Here is a 14,145-nt window from a genome sequence, read left to right on the forward strand (position 1 = left end):
TTGAGCACATTATATACATTCTATTTCTACAGAAACTAGCCTATATTATGAAGAAAACAAATAAGAAAAAAACATGTACACCAATAATTTCTTCACAAAAAACTACTGATACTTACAGCTATAGTCTGAGATTATATACCTAGCGTCTGTACAAATAATATATAACCATATACATTCTAAAACGTATAATTTTACATAAATAATGAACACATGGTGGTGTTACAAACGGTAACATTTGAGAAGTTCAAGACTTCCAACATCTTCACCCATTTGGCAGGCAACTACCCGAAAATCTATATCATTATAGTCTACCACAGGAGAGGTATATTTAACAAGGAAAATATTCACGAGTCAGCTTACAACTGATGGACAGGATTCTATATACTTTTTTTTTTTTATGAATATCACAACACATAGTACATACAAATATATACATACATCATTGATTTTTTTTTTTTTTTTAAGATAGGTTCATTTCATTCTAGCTGTCTTCAACATCACCATTGGCAGCTGTTGAAGTTATACTCAATGATTTCACATCCTCTACTACAGGAGTCTTGACATTTTCAATGCCAGCATCTGTTATGACTGGTGCCATAGCAACTGGCATTCCCTGGACTTCAGTAAGCTGGGCAATATTGGTAACGACAGTTTGGTACATGGATACTGGGATGGTTACCATACTAGTTACAGGAAACGCTAAAATATAAATACAGTAGGGAAAAAATAATCATTATATATTTGTATCAGTACACTAAATGTACACAGTAAACTAAGATTTAATTAGTTGATACTGTTCAAATTAAGTTTCAAATTCTTAAAAAAAATTTACAAAACTATATGCTTTTGTAATTTTATTTATTTTTAATGTGAATCTCACTTACAGCCTTCATAGCTCAGTGGTATAGATGAGCCCTTTGGTTGAAAAGACCCAGGTTTGAATTCCATGTAAGATGTGAGGAACCCTTCTTTCTTTTAAGGTTACATGGTGGTACACATTCATAGTGAAGAATTTATGGAGATAAAACACATGTGTTGGAGTAATTACTTTACTTATAATTAAGAAAATAACACTCGATGTTTCAACCTCTGTGTTGAGCTTAGCATCAGGAAAACATACATATACATAGGACACAAGCTACATGACACTACATAAAAGTAAGATAAATCTAAATGCTTTGTTAATTGTTTACCCTAGCCTGACCTCTGGTGAAAAAAAATGTAATAAAAATAAAATAAAAATATTACCAAATAAAATATATATAAAAATATAAATTAATTCACAAAATAAAATAAACTTTTTATACATATCAGTTAATAATATACAGATGATAAAAAAGTATATAAAGTTTTATAGCTGAACTACATTAAACAGTTTCTTTAATCCTCTCATATTAAGGTTTCTTGTGTTTGGGATTGTTCTGGATGCTATGGGATGAAGATGGGTCCTCCAGATTCCTGGAATTATTAATCCATCATTCTTGTTTAGATTCAGATGATGCTTCTACATCTCACAGGCCTCTTTGAACTTTCTTTAAAACCAGATTTTGGTGCAGTCTAGGGACTTGGTGCCTTTCCAGTTGATTCTGTGACATGTTTGAACTGCATGGTCAGATGGTGTTTTACTATAGTGGAGGAATTTAATGTGGCATTTATGTCTGTCTTTTCTCATTGGGCCCTGTTTCTTCTATGACAGACAGAAAAGAGAGGATATGATAGAATGATTTAAGTTACTTAAAGGATTTTTGCTAGTGCTTTGAAAAAGACACATCGAGAGAGGGCATCTACAACTCCGTCTCCACCACTCAATCCACCAACTACAATGAACTACAACAACACCAATGCCATCTACCCTCCACCACCACCACTAGTATTTTAACAGACAATCATAAACATCCATTCCATGGCAGGATTTGAACTCGCAGCCTTTGGCTGAAGAGTAGCCAACTAGGCCAGCTGTGTGGATAGCTTGAGTCTCCCACAGTGAGTCTTTTAACTCCATGGAGTTGGCCATGCAATAATAATAATAATAACACCTGCATAAACAAAGTGAGGCATGGTGTCAAGACCCATTGTGGACAAAAGAAATTGACCAATCTGTAACCTAGCCAGGCAGTTATCCAAGATGCTGTTATTATATATCAAAAACTAACTATAGAGATTTAATTTTTTTTTTTTAAAATTACTGCTTTACTAAAAATTTACTAGCCTGAATATCAAAAGTTTTTTTTGCAAGAAGAAATAAATCAATTGTAATAATTAAATCTTTTAATTGGGAGAAGATCTCTATATAACTTTTTAAGGAATAAGGGCTTCTGACCTAATGTCCAATCCTCCAATCACCTTCTTGTGGTGATTAGGTATCTACCCATATACTGAACAAACAAGAATGGGTTGGCAAATGAGATTTAGCCGACTAAATATATTGGAGGCTTAAACCACAATGTAAAATGATGATACAACATGACAGAATTTCATGACAGCTGGGGTTTTGCCTGATTAAACAAGGCCACCATTGTAAGTCAGGGAACCAGGGTGAACAGCACAAAGTCAGCTATTCGAAAAAATTCCAGAACACCAAAATCAACATTAGCAGAGTTCAAGATTGGTGCTATCAATGTAAGAAGCATCTATGGAAAAGAAATAGAACTAGCAGAAGAATTGTAAAGTACCAGATCAACAATCATGGAAAAGAGAGAGTAGCTACAGTACTCAACACTAAATATGAGGATAATCTTCTTTGAATGGCAGGCAATACCAAGCAGAGTGATGTGGGCAAATATTAGAATGGCGAAATGGACAATGAGATATATTTGTGCTTATACTCCCACAGAAGGTTCTGCCAAGAAAGAAATGGAGGAATTTTTTGATGCAGTAGACAAGGCAGCTGGCGTGATAAAAAGGGAAAAGTTGGTCCTTGTTGGAGATCTAAACAGCAGAGTAGGAAATGATCACAACACACACAGAAATGTTTTGGGAAAATTTCAGAAAAGTGCAAAGCTAATAATAATAAAGGAAAATGCTGCTGGATTTCTGTTCAAGACATAGATTAGTTATCATTAACACTATGTTCCAACATGAAAATGTGCACAAATTCATATGGAGAGAAGATGCAAGAAATAAGAAAAGTCTAATTGACTATGTTATACTTGATACCGATGTTTTCCCAATGGTTCAGAACACAACACTATACAGAGGATTTGAAATAGGAAGTGATCATTATTTAGTTTTGAGGAGGATAAAATTGAATTTCATATTGAAAAGAAGAGTGTTGTAAGTTTTAAAATGAATCAAAGATGAGCAGCTTTCAGAGGTGAACTGTAGCCTCAAATAAACAAACCTTCAAATTCAGTGGCAAACCCCCAAAGAAAACATTGATTCAGCAAGAGAGGCAATGTGGTGAGGTTGTCTGTAAGGATAGAAAAATCAGAACTCAATGATGGACTCAGGATGTTAAAGAGGCAGTCAAGGAAAAGAAGAAAGCATATGGAAAGTTCCTGGCAGGTAAGTCAGCTTGTGCTCTTAGAGAATACAGAGAAAAATGTAAGGGAGCATCAGAAAAGAAGGAAAAATATTCAGCAGTCTATTGAAGAAGCTTAGCAATGAAGCAAAAAGTACTGTAAAAGAAATTGGAGATAATCAAGGTGACAAGAAAACTGAAGATAAAGATATTCTAGATGTCTGGAGTAATTACTTTGAAAGACTGCTAAATGAAACAAGCAGTGTCAACACAGTGATAGAAAACTCCCAACAGGAATGCAGTCAGAAATACATATCCATATTTAAAGTAGAAAAAGTAATCAAAAACCTTAAATGTGGACAGGCAGAAATTCAACCAGAAATGCTCAAATATGAAGGCATAAAAGTTTTACAGTGGCTGCATTATATAATTCAGAAGGCTTGGTCAGAGGGTCAAATTCTGGATGATTGAAGCAGAGCTTTCATAGTACTCATTTTTAAAAAGGGAAATAAAACTGAATGTGGGAATTACAGATGTATATCCCTACTGAGTGTTCCTGGTAAGATTTATGCAAGTATGCTTGAGAAATGGCTTAAAACATTGTGGAATGGATTGTAAGGATCAGATTTTCACTCTAAGACAAATTGTTATGAACTCTTGGGAATATAACAAGGATTTGTATTTAAATTTTGCAGATCTGGAAAAGGCATATGAAAAGGTGCCAAGAGGACAGCAATTCAAAACATTATAGTTATGTGTAAATTGGTGTAAATGGGACATTATATCGAGCAATTCATAGTCTCTATTTAAGCTGTAAGTCAGCAGTTAGAATTGAAGGAGGTCAAGGAAGAGGGTTTGATATTAAATCAGGTGTGTGACTACGGTACATATTATCTCCACTGTTATTCATTATCTATATGAACCACATTATGAAAGAAAGTGGTATTAAATTTGATATCAAAATTGGCAATTTTAATCTTAGCTCATGATGTTATACTTCTGAACAAATCTAGTACAAGTCTGCAAGATTCCCTAAGCAAACTAAATAACTGTTGCAATACATTTGGTATGAAAATCAGCAATAATAGCGAGAATGAAAATAGTCAGAAACAGTGAAAACATCTACTGCATCCTGAATGATGAACCTATAAAACAAGTGGGCTGAAGAAATTTATATGGAATAAGAAAGAAATTAGTCAAATTACTAAACTAATTTTGAACACTGTCTTTTATACATTCAAATCAATTTTAACTTATTTGAGAGCTGGATCAGAAATAAAACACTTAATCAAAGACTGGAGACCTCAGATATGAGAGTTCTATGAGCAGATGGTATAAATAGCAGCATCACATTAAAAATCAGGATATTAAGAAAGAACCTGACAACGTTAGTATTCAGGAATGTGTTTGTAGAGCTAATCTCAGGTGGTAATGGGATAGGAAAGATTAGCAAAACAATTAACAAGGAAAAAGACTCAGAGGAAGACCAAAATACATGGATTGTTATAGTAAAAAGTGCCTTAAAAGAAAAATTTGATAATATTGGAATCTTGTTTGGTAACAGATTAATTTGGAGGAAAATTGTTGATCGGAGGTTAGTAATGTTGTAACTTTTTCATGTAGTAATATCATAATTATCCTGCACATGGGTACATATCAGGAATTTGATTATGATGAAAGCTTGTAATAAATCAATTTTTTTTCTTCAAAAAAAAAAAAATAAATAAATAAATAAAATAAATAAAACTTTCCAATACTGGTCAGATAACTTTGTGTCTGTGTGTGTGTTGTATATATATATGAGGGTGGTCTGAAAAGTTCTGGATTGTTCTGGATTGACAACAGACTGAGAACTTATGGACTGCAGACACCAGCAAACAGGAGAAAAAGGGGTGATGTGATTGAAACTTACGAGGGTGGTGTTAAAAGTTCTTGGCCTAACAATAAAAAAACAAATTTATAATTTCAAAATTATTTTTATTTTTCAACATAATCTCCCTTAAGACTAATACATTTATTCGAGTGATGCTCCAGCACCATTATACCATCCCTGTAGTGGTTCTCAGTAAGATCTGCAAAATACCCCTCTACAGCTGCAATCACCTCTTGATTTGAAGAAAAACGCTGACCAGCAAGGAAGAGTTTTAGTTTTGGGAAAAGATAGAAGCCAGAGGGAGCCAAATCTGGGGAATAGGGTGGATTTTCCAACAATTCATAGTGCAGATCCCTTAATTTTCCCATTGCCAAAACAATTTTGTGAACAGGTGCATTGTCCTGATGAAAGATGATTTTTTTCCTTCTGCAAACCAGATCTTTTCTCATGAATTTTTTCGTCCAGTCTGATTAAAAGATTAGAATAATATTTCCCGGTTATTGTTTTACCCTTTTCAAGATAATTAATAAACAGCATGCCTTTAGCATCCCAAAACACCGATGCCACAACCTTTCCTGCTGATGGAACCAATTTTGTCTTCTTTGGCACTGAACAACTGGCTTCTGTCCACTGTTTTGATTGCAGTTTGGATTCTGGTGTGTAATGGTGAATCCAAGTCTCATCCATAGTAATAAATTGATGCACAAAATCAGTTTTATTCTTATTAAAACGCTCAAAGGAGTTATTCATGCGAGTGCGTTTTTGATCTGCAATGAGCAAGCATGTCACCCATCTTGCGCAAAGCTTTTTCATATGCAATTCTTCGTGCAAAATATATCCTACACATTCTTTTGAAATGCCTATAGTTTCAGCAATTTCACGCACTTTGATTCGCCAGTTCATCTAATACTATATCATGCACTTGATCAATGATTTCTGGTGTTGTTACACTTTTTGGATGTCCTTCACGTGGATCATCTTCAAGGCTAGTACAGCCACATTTAAACTCGGCAGCCCATTTCTTAATTGTCGAACACGAAGGAGACGAGTGCCCATAAACGTTTATGAACTTCGAATGAATTTCTTTTGGCGTTAAACCTTCTGTTACAAAGAATTTTATAACAGCATGATACTGAATTTTATCAATTTCAAAGGATACAGACAACACTTTTGCTTCAGACAGATGTATAAGACAAACTATTTGATAGAATGACTTGCAATTTCACATGTATGATTATGGCAGATGTACCAACTTTAGAAAAAAAAAATCTTGCTGATTTTTGATTTTTGCCTCATATAAGGTTTTGGACAATTTCAAATCATAATTTATTTACTTCATCTGTGCATAAATCTCTAATGCCTTTTTCCATGTCTCAGCCAAATAAGCATGTTTAAATTATAACTGTAGAATGATTCACAAGTTTTGAAATACTAAAACAAAGAAGCAATTATAATAATGAACTACTACCTGACACCATCCATGATAACCGAGTTATAAATTTGACAAACAGACAAGATTTTGCCTTGTCTTCTAGACAAGTGCCTTACTTGGATATCATGGTAGGTGTGGAAAAAGGCATCAGAGAGGTACACACAGATGAAACATATAAATTATGGTTTGAAACTGTCAAACCTTATAGAGAGCAAAATCTCTTCCATTGAATATATCCATTTCAGAATTGTAAGCTCTTTGTTCCTTATGTCAAAAATAGTTTTGTGCAAGTACAATCTATGCTTCCTTCAAATCTTCAAATCAGATGGTAAAAAAGAAAGCTATCTTCTTTTCTTTTTTTTCCACCTCTCTCCTTGCAGGTGTCTATCAAGTGCTCTATTCATGTCAGCTTTGTTACTTTGGACAGACTAATAGTGCTTTTTAGAATCCATCAAGTCTGGTCTTAATTCTCATGCTATTGAACATTGGACACAGAGTTCTCTGTGTCTAATGTTTGATGGCATAAGAACCGGACCAAGAGTCTAGATTCCAGCAGATTGAAATGTGACCATCTGTTCCTTGAAACATTAGACGAATTTGTCTGAACCTTAACTGCTCTAATTATGCCAATTTCAAAGTGCTGGAAAGTGATTACTGTTAACTGCTGATTTTTTATCAACCATCCAACTTGTTCCTTTGAACTCTAGTAGTGCATTCTTGTCAACTCAGCTATAACCAAGATATGAGTTAGTAAGTGCATGTAACATGACTTGTAAGTCACATTTGAATATACTTAACTGATATTCTCTTTTCTCCCTGATGATGTCCATATTACACTGATGAAATATATTGAAATTTTTAATAAACTACATAATTTTTCTATATATATGTCTGTCATGTAAGTGATTAACAATACAAATGAGGTTTTTATGACTAATTAATTAAAGCGGTTATTTTACTTGAATAAATATTCAATACACATTAGTTCAAGAATATTTAAGCCAAACATTGACAAATACCGGTCAATTCTACCAGCCTGGTCGGCTGAGTGGAGAGTTTACTTACTCTCCAACCAAACAGCCTTTGGGCATGATTGTTTGTAAAAGTCTTTAGATGGTAGATAATTTTCATCACCAATATCAGACCCTGCTTGGTATTAGGAGAGTTCCTGGATTATCTAATATTCAGCCCACTCCACAATATTATTATTAAAACCAGCGCAAGTCTTCACAATTCTTTAACTAGATTAACAATTGCTGTAACAAATTTGATATGAAAATCAACAATAAAAAGATATAAACCAATGAAAACAAACAAGAACATAGAACATATCACTTGCATTGTAGAACCTATAGAAAAACAAAATATTTCAGCTATTTCAACAAAATTTTTAGCAACGATGGCAAATTAAATATGGAAATAGATAAGTGAATAAGCAAATTTGGTGTAGGGAAAGAGATGAATAAATTTATAAGGGATCAGGGCAAAACACTGAACTACCAGTTTTTGGCTAATTTCTTTCTTATTAGAGAGTCTCCAAACCAATTGTAACTTATAAATCTGAAAGTCATGTTAAAAATAAAACAGTTTCAAAGTCTACAAATATGAATTTTGAGAAGAATTATGGAGTAAACAGATGGCATCATTGGCAGTATCATATTAAACTGAAGATATTAGGAAGGAACTTGACAGTTTTATCATTGGATGTGTGCGTGCATGTGTGTGCATGCCTGCAGATCTAATCTCAGGTATAGGCATTAAACAGAATGGCAAAGGAAAAGGTAGCACAAAACAAGTGTTTGATGCAAAACTTTCAAAAAAAAAAAAAAAAAAAAAAAAAAAAAAGACCCAGAAGAAGACCAGGATCTAGGTGGAATAATGCAGTTTGAAATGTCCTAGAAGACTAAAATGTAAGAGCTGACAATATTGGACAAATAGCAAATTAATTATTTATAGGAAGTTAATAATAATAATATACAATTAATTTTGTAGTGGTATAACAGTATCCTGTATACCTCTTGAGAGTACATATCAGGAATTTGAGGATAATGATGTTTTGAAGGTGATAAGGCTATGCAGATGCTATTCCATCATTATCTAATACAGAAGTTTGAAAGCGATATTTTTTTGTAACTTTAAATCAATTAAAATTTTTCATTGTAATTTTTTCTAGTAAATGTAACATACTGTTTTGCCAGACTGGTTAGCATATCTACTCTCCAATCAACAGGCTTCTGGTTTAAATCCCACAGAATAAATTAAAGATGCCAAGAAATTATATTCTTGGTTTAATCCTTTATCCAAGTATAAGCAAACAAAGCTTGCATGTGAAGTAACTTTATGAATTCAGGGAGGGCACTAGAGTAGCCGAAGAACATTGTAGTGGATTTGAGCTGTGCTGAAAAAAAGTTTTTTTAATCAGTAAATAGTGTGACTTCTGTCGAGATTTGCACTATGTTGTTTTTCTGTAATACAAGTGTCCTTCAGTTGTTTTAGGAGTTAGCTGTTGTCTCTATATTGTGTATTTTTGGTTACCTAGAAGGCGGGGTCAGAATCAGACATATAGCGGTGGAAGAGGAGAAGAAGATAACATAAGTTTTCTAAGTTAAGGGGATAATAAATCCCTCATTATTTTAAAGCCGGATAAAACTCGGAGATCGAAATCTAAGAGTTTCATGCCGAAGAACTATCGGTAAGTCATCAGCAGGTGTTGACTTACGCTTGGGACTTGCCGATAGTTCTTCAGCATGAAACTCTTAGATTTCGATCTCCGAGTTTTATCTGGCTTTAAAATAATGAGGGATTTATTATCCCCTTAACTTAATTTACACCACCAGAAAAAAATAGCCCCTTGGCTCTTTATTGTAACATAAGTTTTCATTATTTAATTATTTAGTATACTTAAATATGTTTTTTACTTATAATTAACTTATATAGTTATAGTTATATCTATAGTCATACTCACTTATAATTATTTAGCGTTTAGTTGTAATAGATCCCCAACACTATTTTGAATAATGGTGGCAGCGGCAGCTCCAAATACAAATGGCGTATCATCAAGTCCTCCCCCATTTAAGGACTCCATTTTGCGTGACATAATAAGGGATTTTGTGGCATGCGGGACCATATGTGGCAGGTGAGAGAAGGGGAAATATGTATATGCGCAAAATGCAGGCATGGGAGGAACTTGGTGAGTTAGAGATGACTAACTGACCTCGTTGAATCAGAGGCGGGAGATTCTCCACATTGGGAGATGAGTGGTATGATAGAGGACGAAAATAGTGAGAGAAATATGAATGAAAAAATGAGAGTGGGAAGTGTGGAAAGAATGAATGATTGTGAAGTTTTTGGAGATGGTCTCAATTGGAAGGATGAATGGCAAATAAGAGTGGTTGACTTGCAGAGAGAGAGAGAGAGAGAGAGAGAGAGAGAGATGAACTGAAAGAGTAGGTGATATATCTCGGGAATGAGATGAGAACTGTGAGAGATGAGATTAGGCGAATGGAAGAGATAAATGCAAGGTGAATCAGAGTAGGAGTGAGAAAGAGTTATGGGAATGATAGAAGAGGAGAGAATAGGAACAGTAGAAGAGAAAGAGAATGGTAGAAGAGGAGAGAATAGGAACAGTAGAAGAGAGGGAATGAGAGAGAGTTATGAAAATGAGAGAATAGGAACAGCAGAAGAGAGGGAATAAGAAAGAGTTATGTGAATGGTAGAAGAGGAGAGAACAGGATCAATGGAAGAGAGAGAGAATGAGAGAAAGTTATAGAAATGATAGAAGAGGAGAGAGGGAATGAGAAGAATGTGAGGGAGCACTGGAACCAGGGATAGAGTGATGTCAGGAAGGCAGGTAAGTAGGGGAACACAGAAAGAAAGTGTTAGAGGAGAGAGTGAGGAATGCAGGTGAGCAATCGAGAAACAGGGTAGTAAGAGGTATGATGTATGGGGACTCAGTGATCCGTGATGTGCAAGATAGGATGTGTGAGGAGTGTTTGCCTGGAGGAACGATAGAAAGAGTGGCTATAGCAATTAAGAGGGGGTGAAAAGGTGGATGAGATGATAGGAACAAATGACTTGAGAGGAAATGGAAATTGGGTGGTGAGAGATGTGAGATTCTTGCTTGAGGTTGTACAAAAGAAAACGCAAAGAGGAAAGATAGATAGTGTGCATGTTGCCTAGATATGATAGTGACAAGCTGAGCAGAAGAGCAGTAATACTGAATAACATAATAGCTAGAATATGTCAGAAGAGAGGATTGGAATATGTGGATGCTTGAATAGCATTTGTGGACAGAAAGGAATTGTATGCAAGAGTCCGCTTGCATTTGAATGAGGAAGGATGTAGACATCTGGAGAGATTGATGTTTTCTGAACAAGTCAGTGTATCAATGCAGGGAAACTAGAATACCCAGGGTGGATGGTAGCAGGGGTGGCCTCGTGGGAATGGGTGCTTGGGAGAAGGGGGACAACATCGGGTAATGCTGAACCCAGTGGAGTTTAGAGGGGATAATGCTAGGTATAGAAACAGTGGCATTTTTATGCTTTATACTAATGCCAGGAGCATCCAGAATAAAGAAGAGGAGTTGGTGGGGCTGATAGCATCAGCCTGGCCAAAGATTATTGGGATCACTGAGACATGGTTGATAGAAGAGGATATAATAACAGGAATAGAAGTAGCAGGGTATAGGATTTTTTGGCAGGACAGGAAGGGAAACCATGGTGGTGGAGTAGCACTTATGATAAGAGATGACTTATGTCCTCTAAGAGTGGAGGTTTTGGAAGGCAGTGGCACTAATGATTTTGAAAGCATATGATGTGAGGTAGGGGTGGGCAAGACAGGATATTTAGTGGGGTGTTGCTACAAACCAAGCAGCACAGAGAGTGGGGACCAGGAGATGTTTAGACAGTTGAGCTTGGCAAGTGCAAGAAGAATGATTGTTATGGGAGATTTTCACTACAGTAGTATAAACTGGGGAGAGGAAGATGCATGTAGCAATAAGGGAATGGAATTTCTAGAATTCTTGAGGGACAAATATCTTAGGAAACATGTAATAGAGGGAAAAAGAGGTTCAAGAGTTTTGGATTTGGTCACAGCATCAGAAGAGTTGATAATAACTGAGATGACATCTCTCCCACCAGGTAGGGAGAAAGTGACCATGTGGTTTTGACTTGGAAGATGAATAGACATGCAGGAGTATCAATGAGACGGGAATGTATGTGGAATTATAAAGCAGGTGATTATAATAGTTTTAGATATCAACTTGGAGAAGTTTCATAGAGAGAGGAATTGAAAGGCCAGGATATCATTAGTGCTTGGTAAATTGTGAAGGAATATTTGTTAGCAGCAATAGTAAGCTGAATTCAACAAGTGAAGAAGAGGAGGACACAATCGTTTGGTGTAAAGTGGATGACAGACAATATCAAACAGGAACTGAAGGTGAAAAAGAGATTATGGAAGAGATATAAGGAGAGGAGTGGAGAGCAGATGCATGAAAAATATAAGACTCAGGCCAGGAGAGTGACTAGTGTGGTAAAGAAGGCGAAACTAGAATATGAGAAGAGACTGGCCCTAAGATCCAAAGAAAATCCTAGGGAATTTTTTAGCTGTAGGAGGATTTTTTGGCCAGTAGGAGGACAGATGATTGTGGAAGATAACATTCTGGGATTAAAATGGGAAATAGAGTGATGCAGTGGAGTTGTTCAATGAGCACTTTATTGGAGTATTTCATCCTGGAGAAGAAGGTTTTAATACTAAAGGGGTAGGGCAGGTTTGAGATTTAGAGGTGCAGAAGGAGAGCATGTTTCAAATACTGAGTACTCTAGATGTCAGTAAAGCTGTGGGACTGGGTTGTATTTCACCACGAGGTTTGAGAGAATGTGCTAAAGAACTGACAGCTCCTTTGAGCTTTTCAATGGAAGTCTGGCTATGGGAAAGGTGCCCAGGAAATGGAAGGAAGGTAAGATAGTGCCATGGCATAAGGGTGTTAGCAGACTGGAAGTGTTTAATTATAGGCCAGTTTGTGTGTCATCAGTAGTTGTTAAGATCTTGGAGAAATTAGTGAGGGACCGTATACAGCATTCGGCAGATGAGGGTAATGTTATCTGTCAGAGTCAACAAGGATTTGTTAAGGGGTGCTCTTGTTTTTAGTAATATGTTAGCCTTTTATAATAAAGTTAAGAGCAGTTGATGAAAGAAAGGTATATACTGCCATTTTTTTGGATTTAGCGAAGGCATTTAACAGGGTGCCACATGATAAGCTGATATTTATGTGCAGCACATGTCAGGTTGGTTAACTGGATTCAGGATTGGCTGTCTGATAGGTATCAGAGAGTTGTGTATGGCAGGACAGTTTCAAGAAGGCAGAAGGTTACAAGAGAGGTCCCACAGGCCTCAATACTGGGACCTATATTGTTTAACCTTTATATCAATGACACTGTCAGTGGATTGCAGGGAGGGATATTAAGTTGTTTGCAGATTATGTGAAGCTGGGAAGGGTTATTAGTAATAGTGCAGATGTGGTAGCCCTATAAGAGGATTTGAATGAACTGGATAGATGGGCAAATGAATTGGAGTATCAGTTTCATGCAGCAAAATGTAAGGTCTTGCAGTTTGGGGCACATAGATGGGTCACTTCATATTCTATTGGAGGAGTTGTACTGGAGGAAGCAGGATAGACGATCTGGGGTTGATGGTTGATAGAAACCTGAAGTTCAGGGGCCATATTGCAAAGGTGGTCAAGGTAACCCAGAGGATTGCTTTAATACGGAAAATTGCTTTAATGTGGAAAAGTGTAAAGTCATGCATTTTGGGATTAAAAGATTACCAGCTGTGTACTACATTGATGGAACAGTACTCCAAGAGATTGATAAAGCTAGGGACTTAGGGGTGTTGGTAGATAGGGAGATGAAGTTCAGAGGACACATTGCTAAGGTGTCCAAGATTGCATAGGATTACTTGGTTGTTGAGGAACACACTGACATCCAGAGATAAAGAGGTCATTATTCCCCTTTATAAAGAGTTGATACTTCCACATTTGGATTACTGTGCTCAGGTCTGGTCACCTTGATTCCTTGGAGATGAGGAGGCTGTGGAGAGGATTCACAGAAGAGTGACCAAGTTGGTGAGTGATGTAAAAAATGCTCCCTACATTGATAGATTGAGAGCTTGTGGATTGCAGAGGTTGGTGAATAGGTGGAGAAGAGGGGGATAAGATAGAAACATTTAAATTACTGAAAGGTTTTTATAGGATTGATGCAGAGGAAATGTTTCAGCTGTGTGATAGTGATGGAAGAACAAGAGGTCATCCCTGGAAATTAAAGAAGAGTGTGGTTAACAAGGATGTCAGAACAAAGTTTTTTGCCTGGAGGGTGGTGAACGAGT

General features: G+C 36.0%; 1 protein-coding gene across 1 annotated transcript in view; it reads right to left on the reverse strand.

The window, feature by feature from the left end:
* Window positions 1-481: 481 nt before the first annotated feature.
* LOC150101944 (DNA-binding protein P3A2-like) overlaps window positions 482-14,145 on the reverse strand; it is a 158,319-nt gene continuing 144,655 nt past the window's right edge. The window contains exon 9 of the mRNA XM_090399939.1: window positions 482-699. Coding sequence (XP_090256065.1) covers window positions 482-699 — 218 coding nt within the window. The remainder of the gene's footprint in view (window positions 700-14,145) is intronic.

Source organism: Typopeltis vanoorti, chromosome 11 (assembly GCF_054136105.1).
Source record: "Typopeltis vanoorti isolate ZY-2024b chromosome 11, IOZ_Tvanoo_1.0, whole genome shotgun sequence".
Taxonomy (NCBI): domain Eukaryota; kingdom Metazoa; phylum Arthropoda; class Arachnida; order Uropygi; family Thelyphonidae; genus Typopeltis; species Typopeltis vanoorti.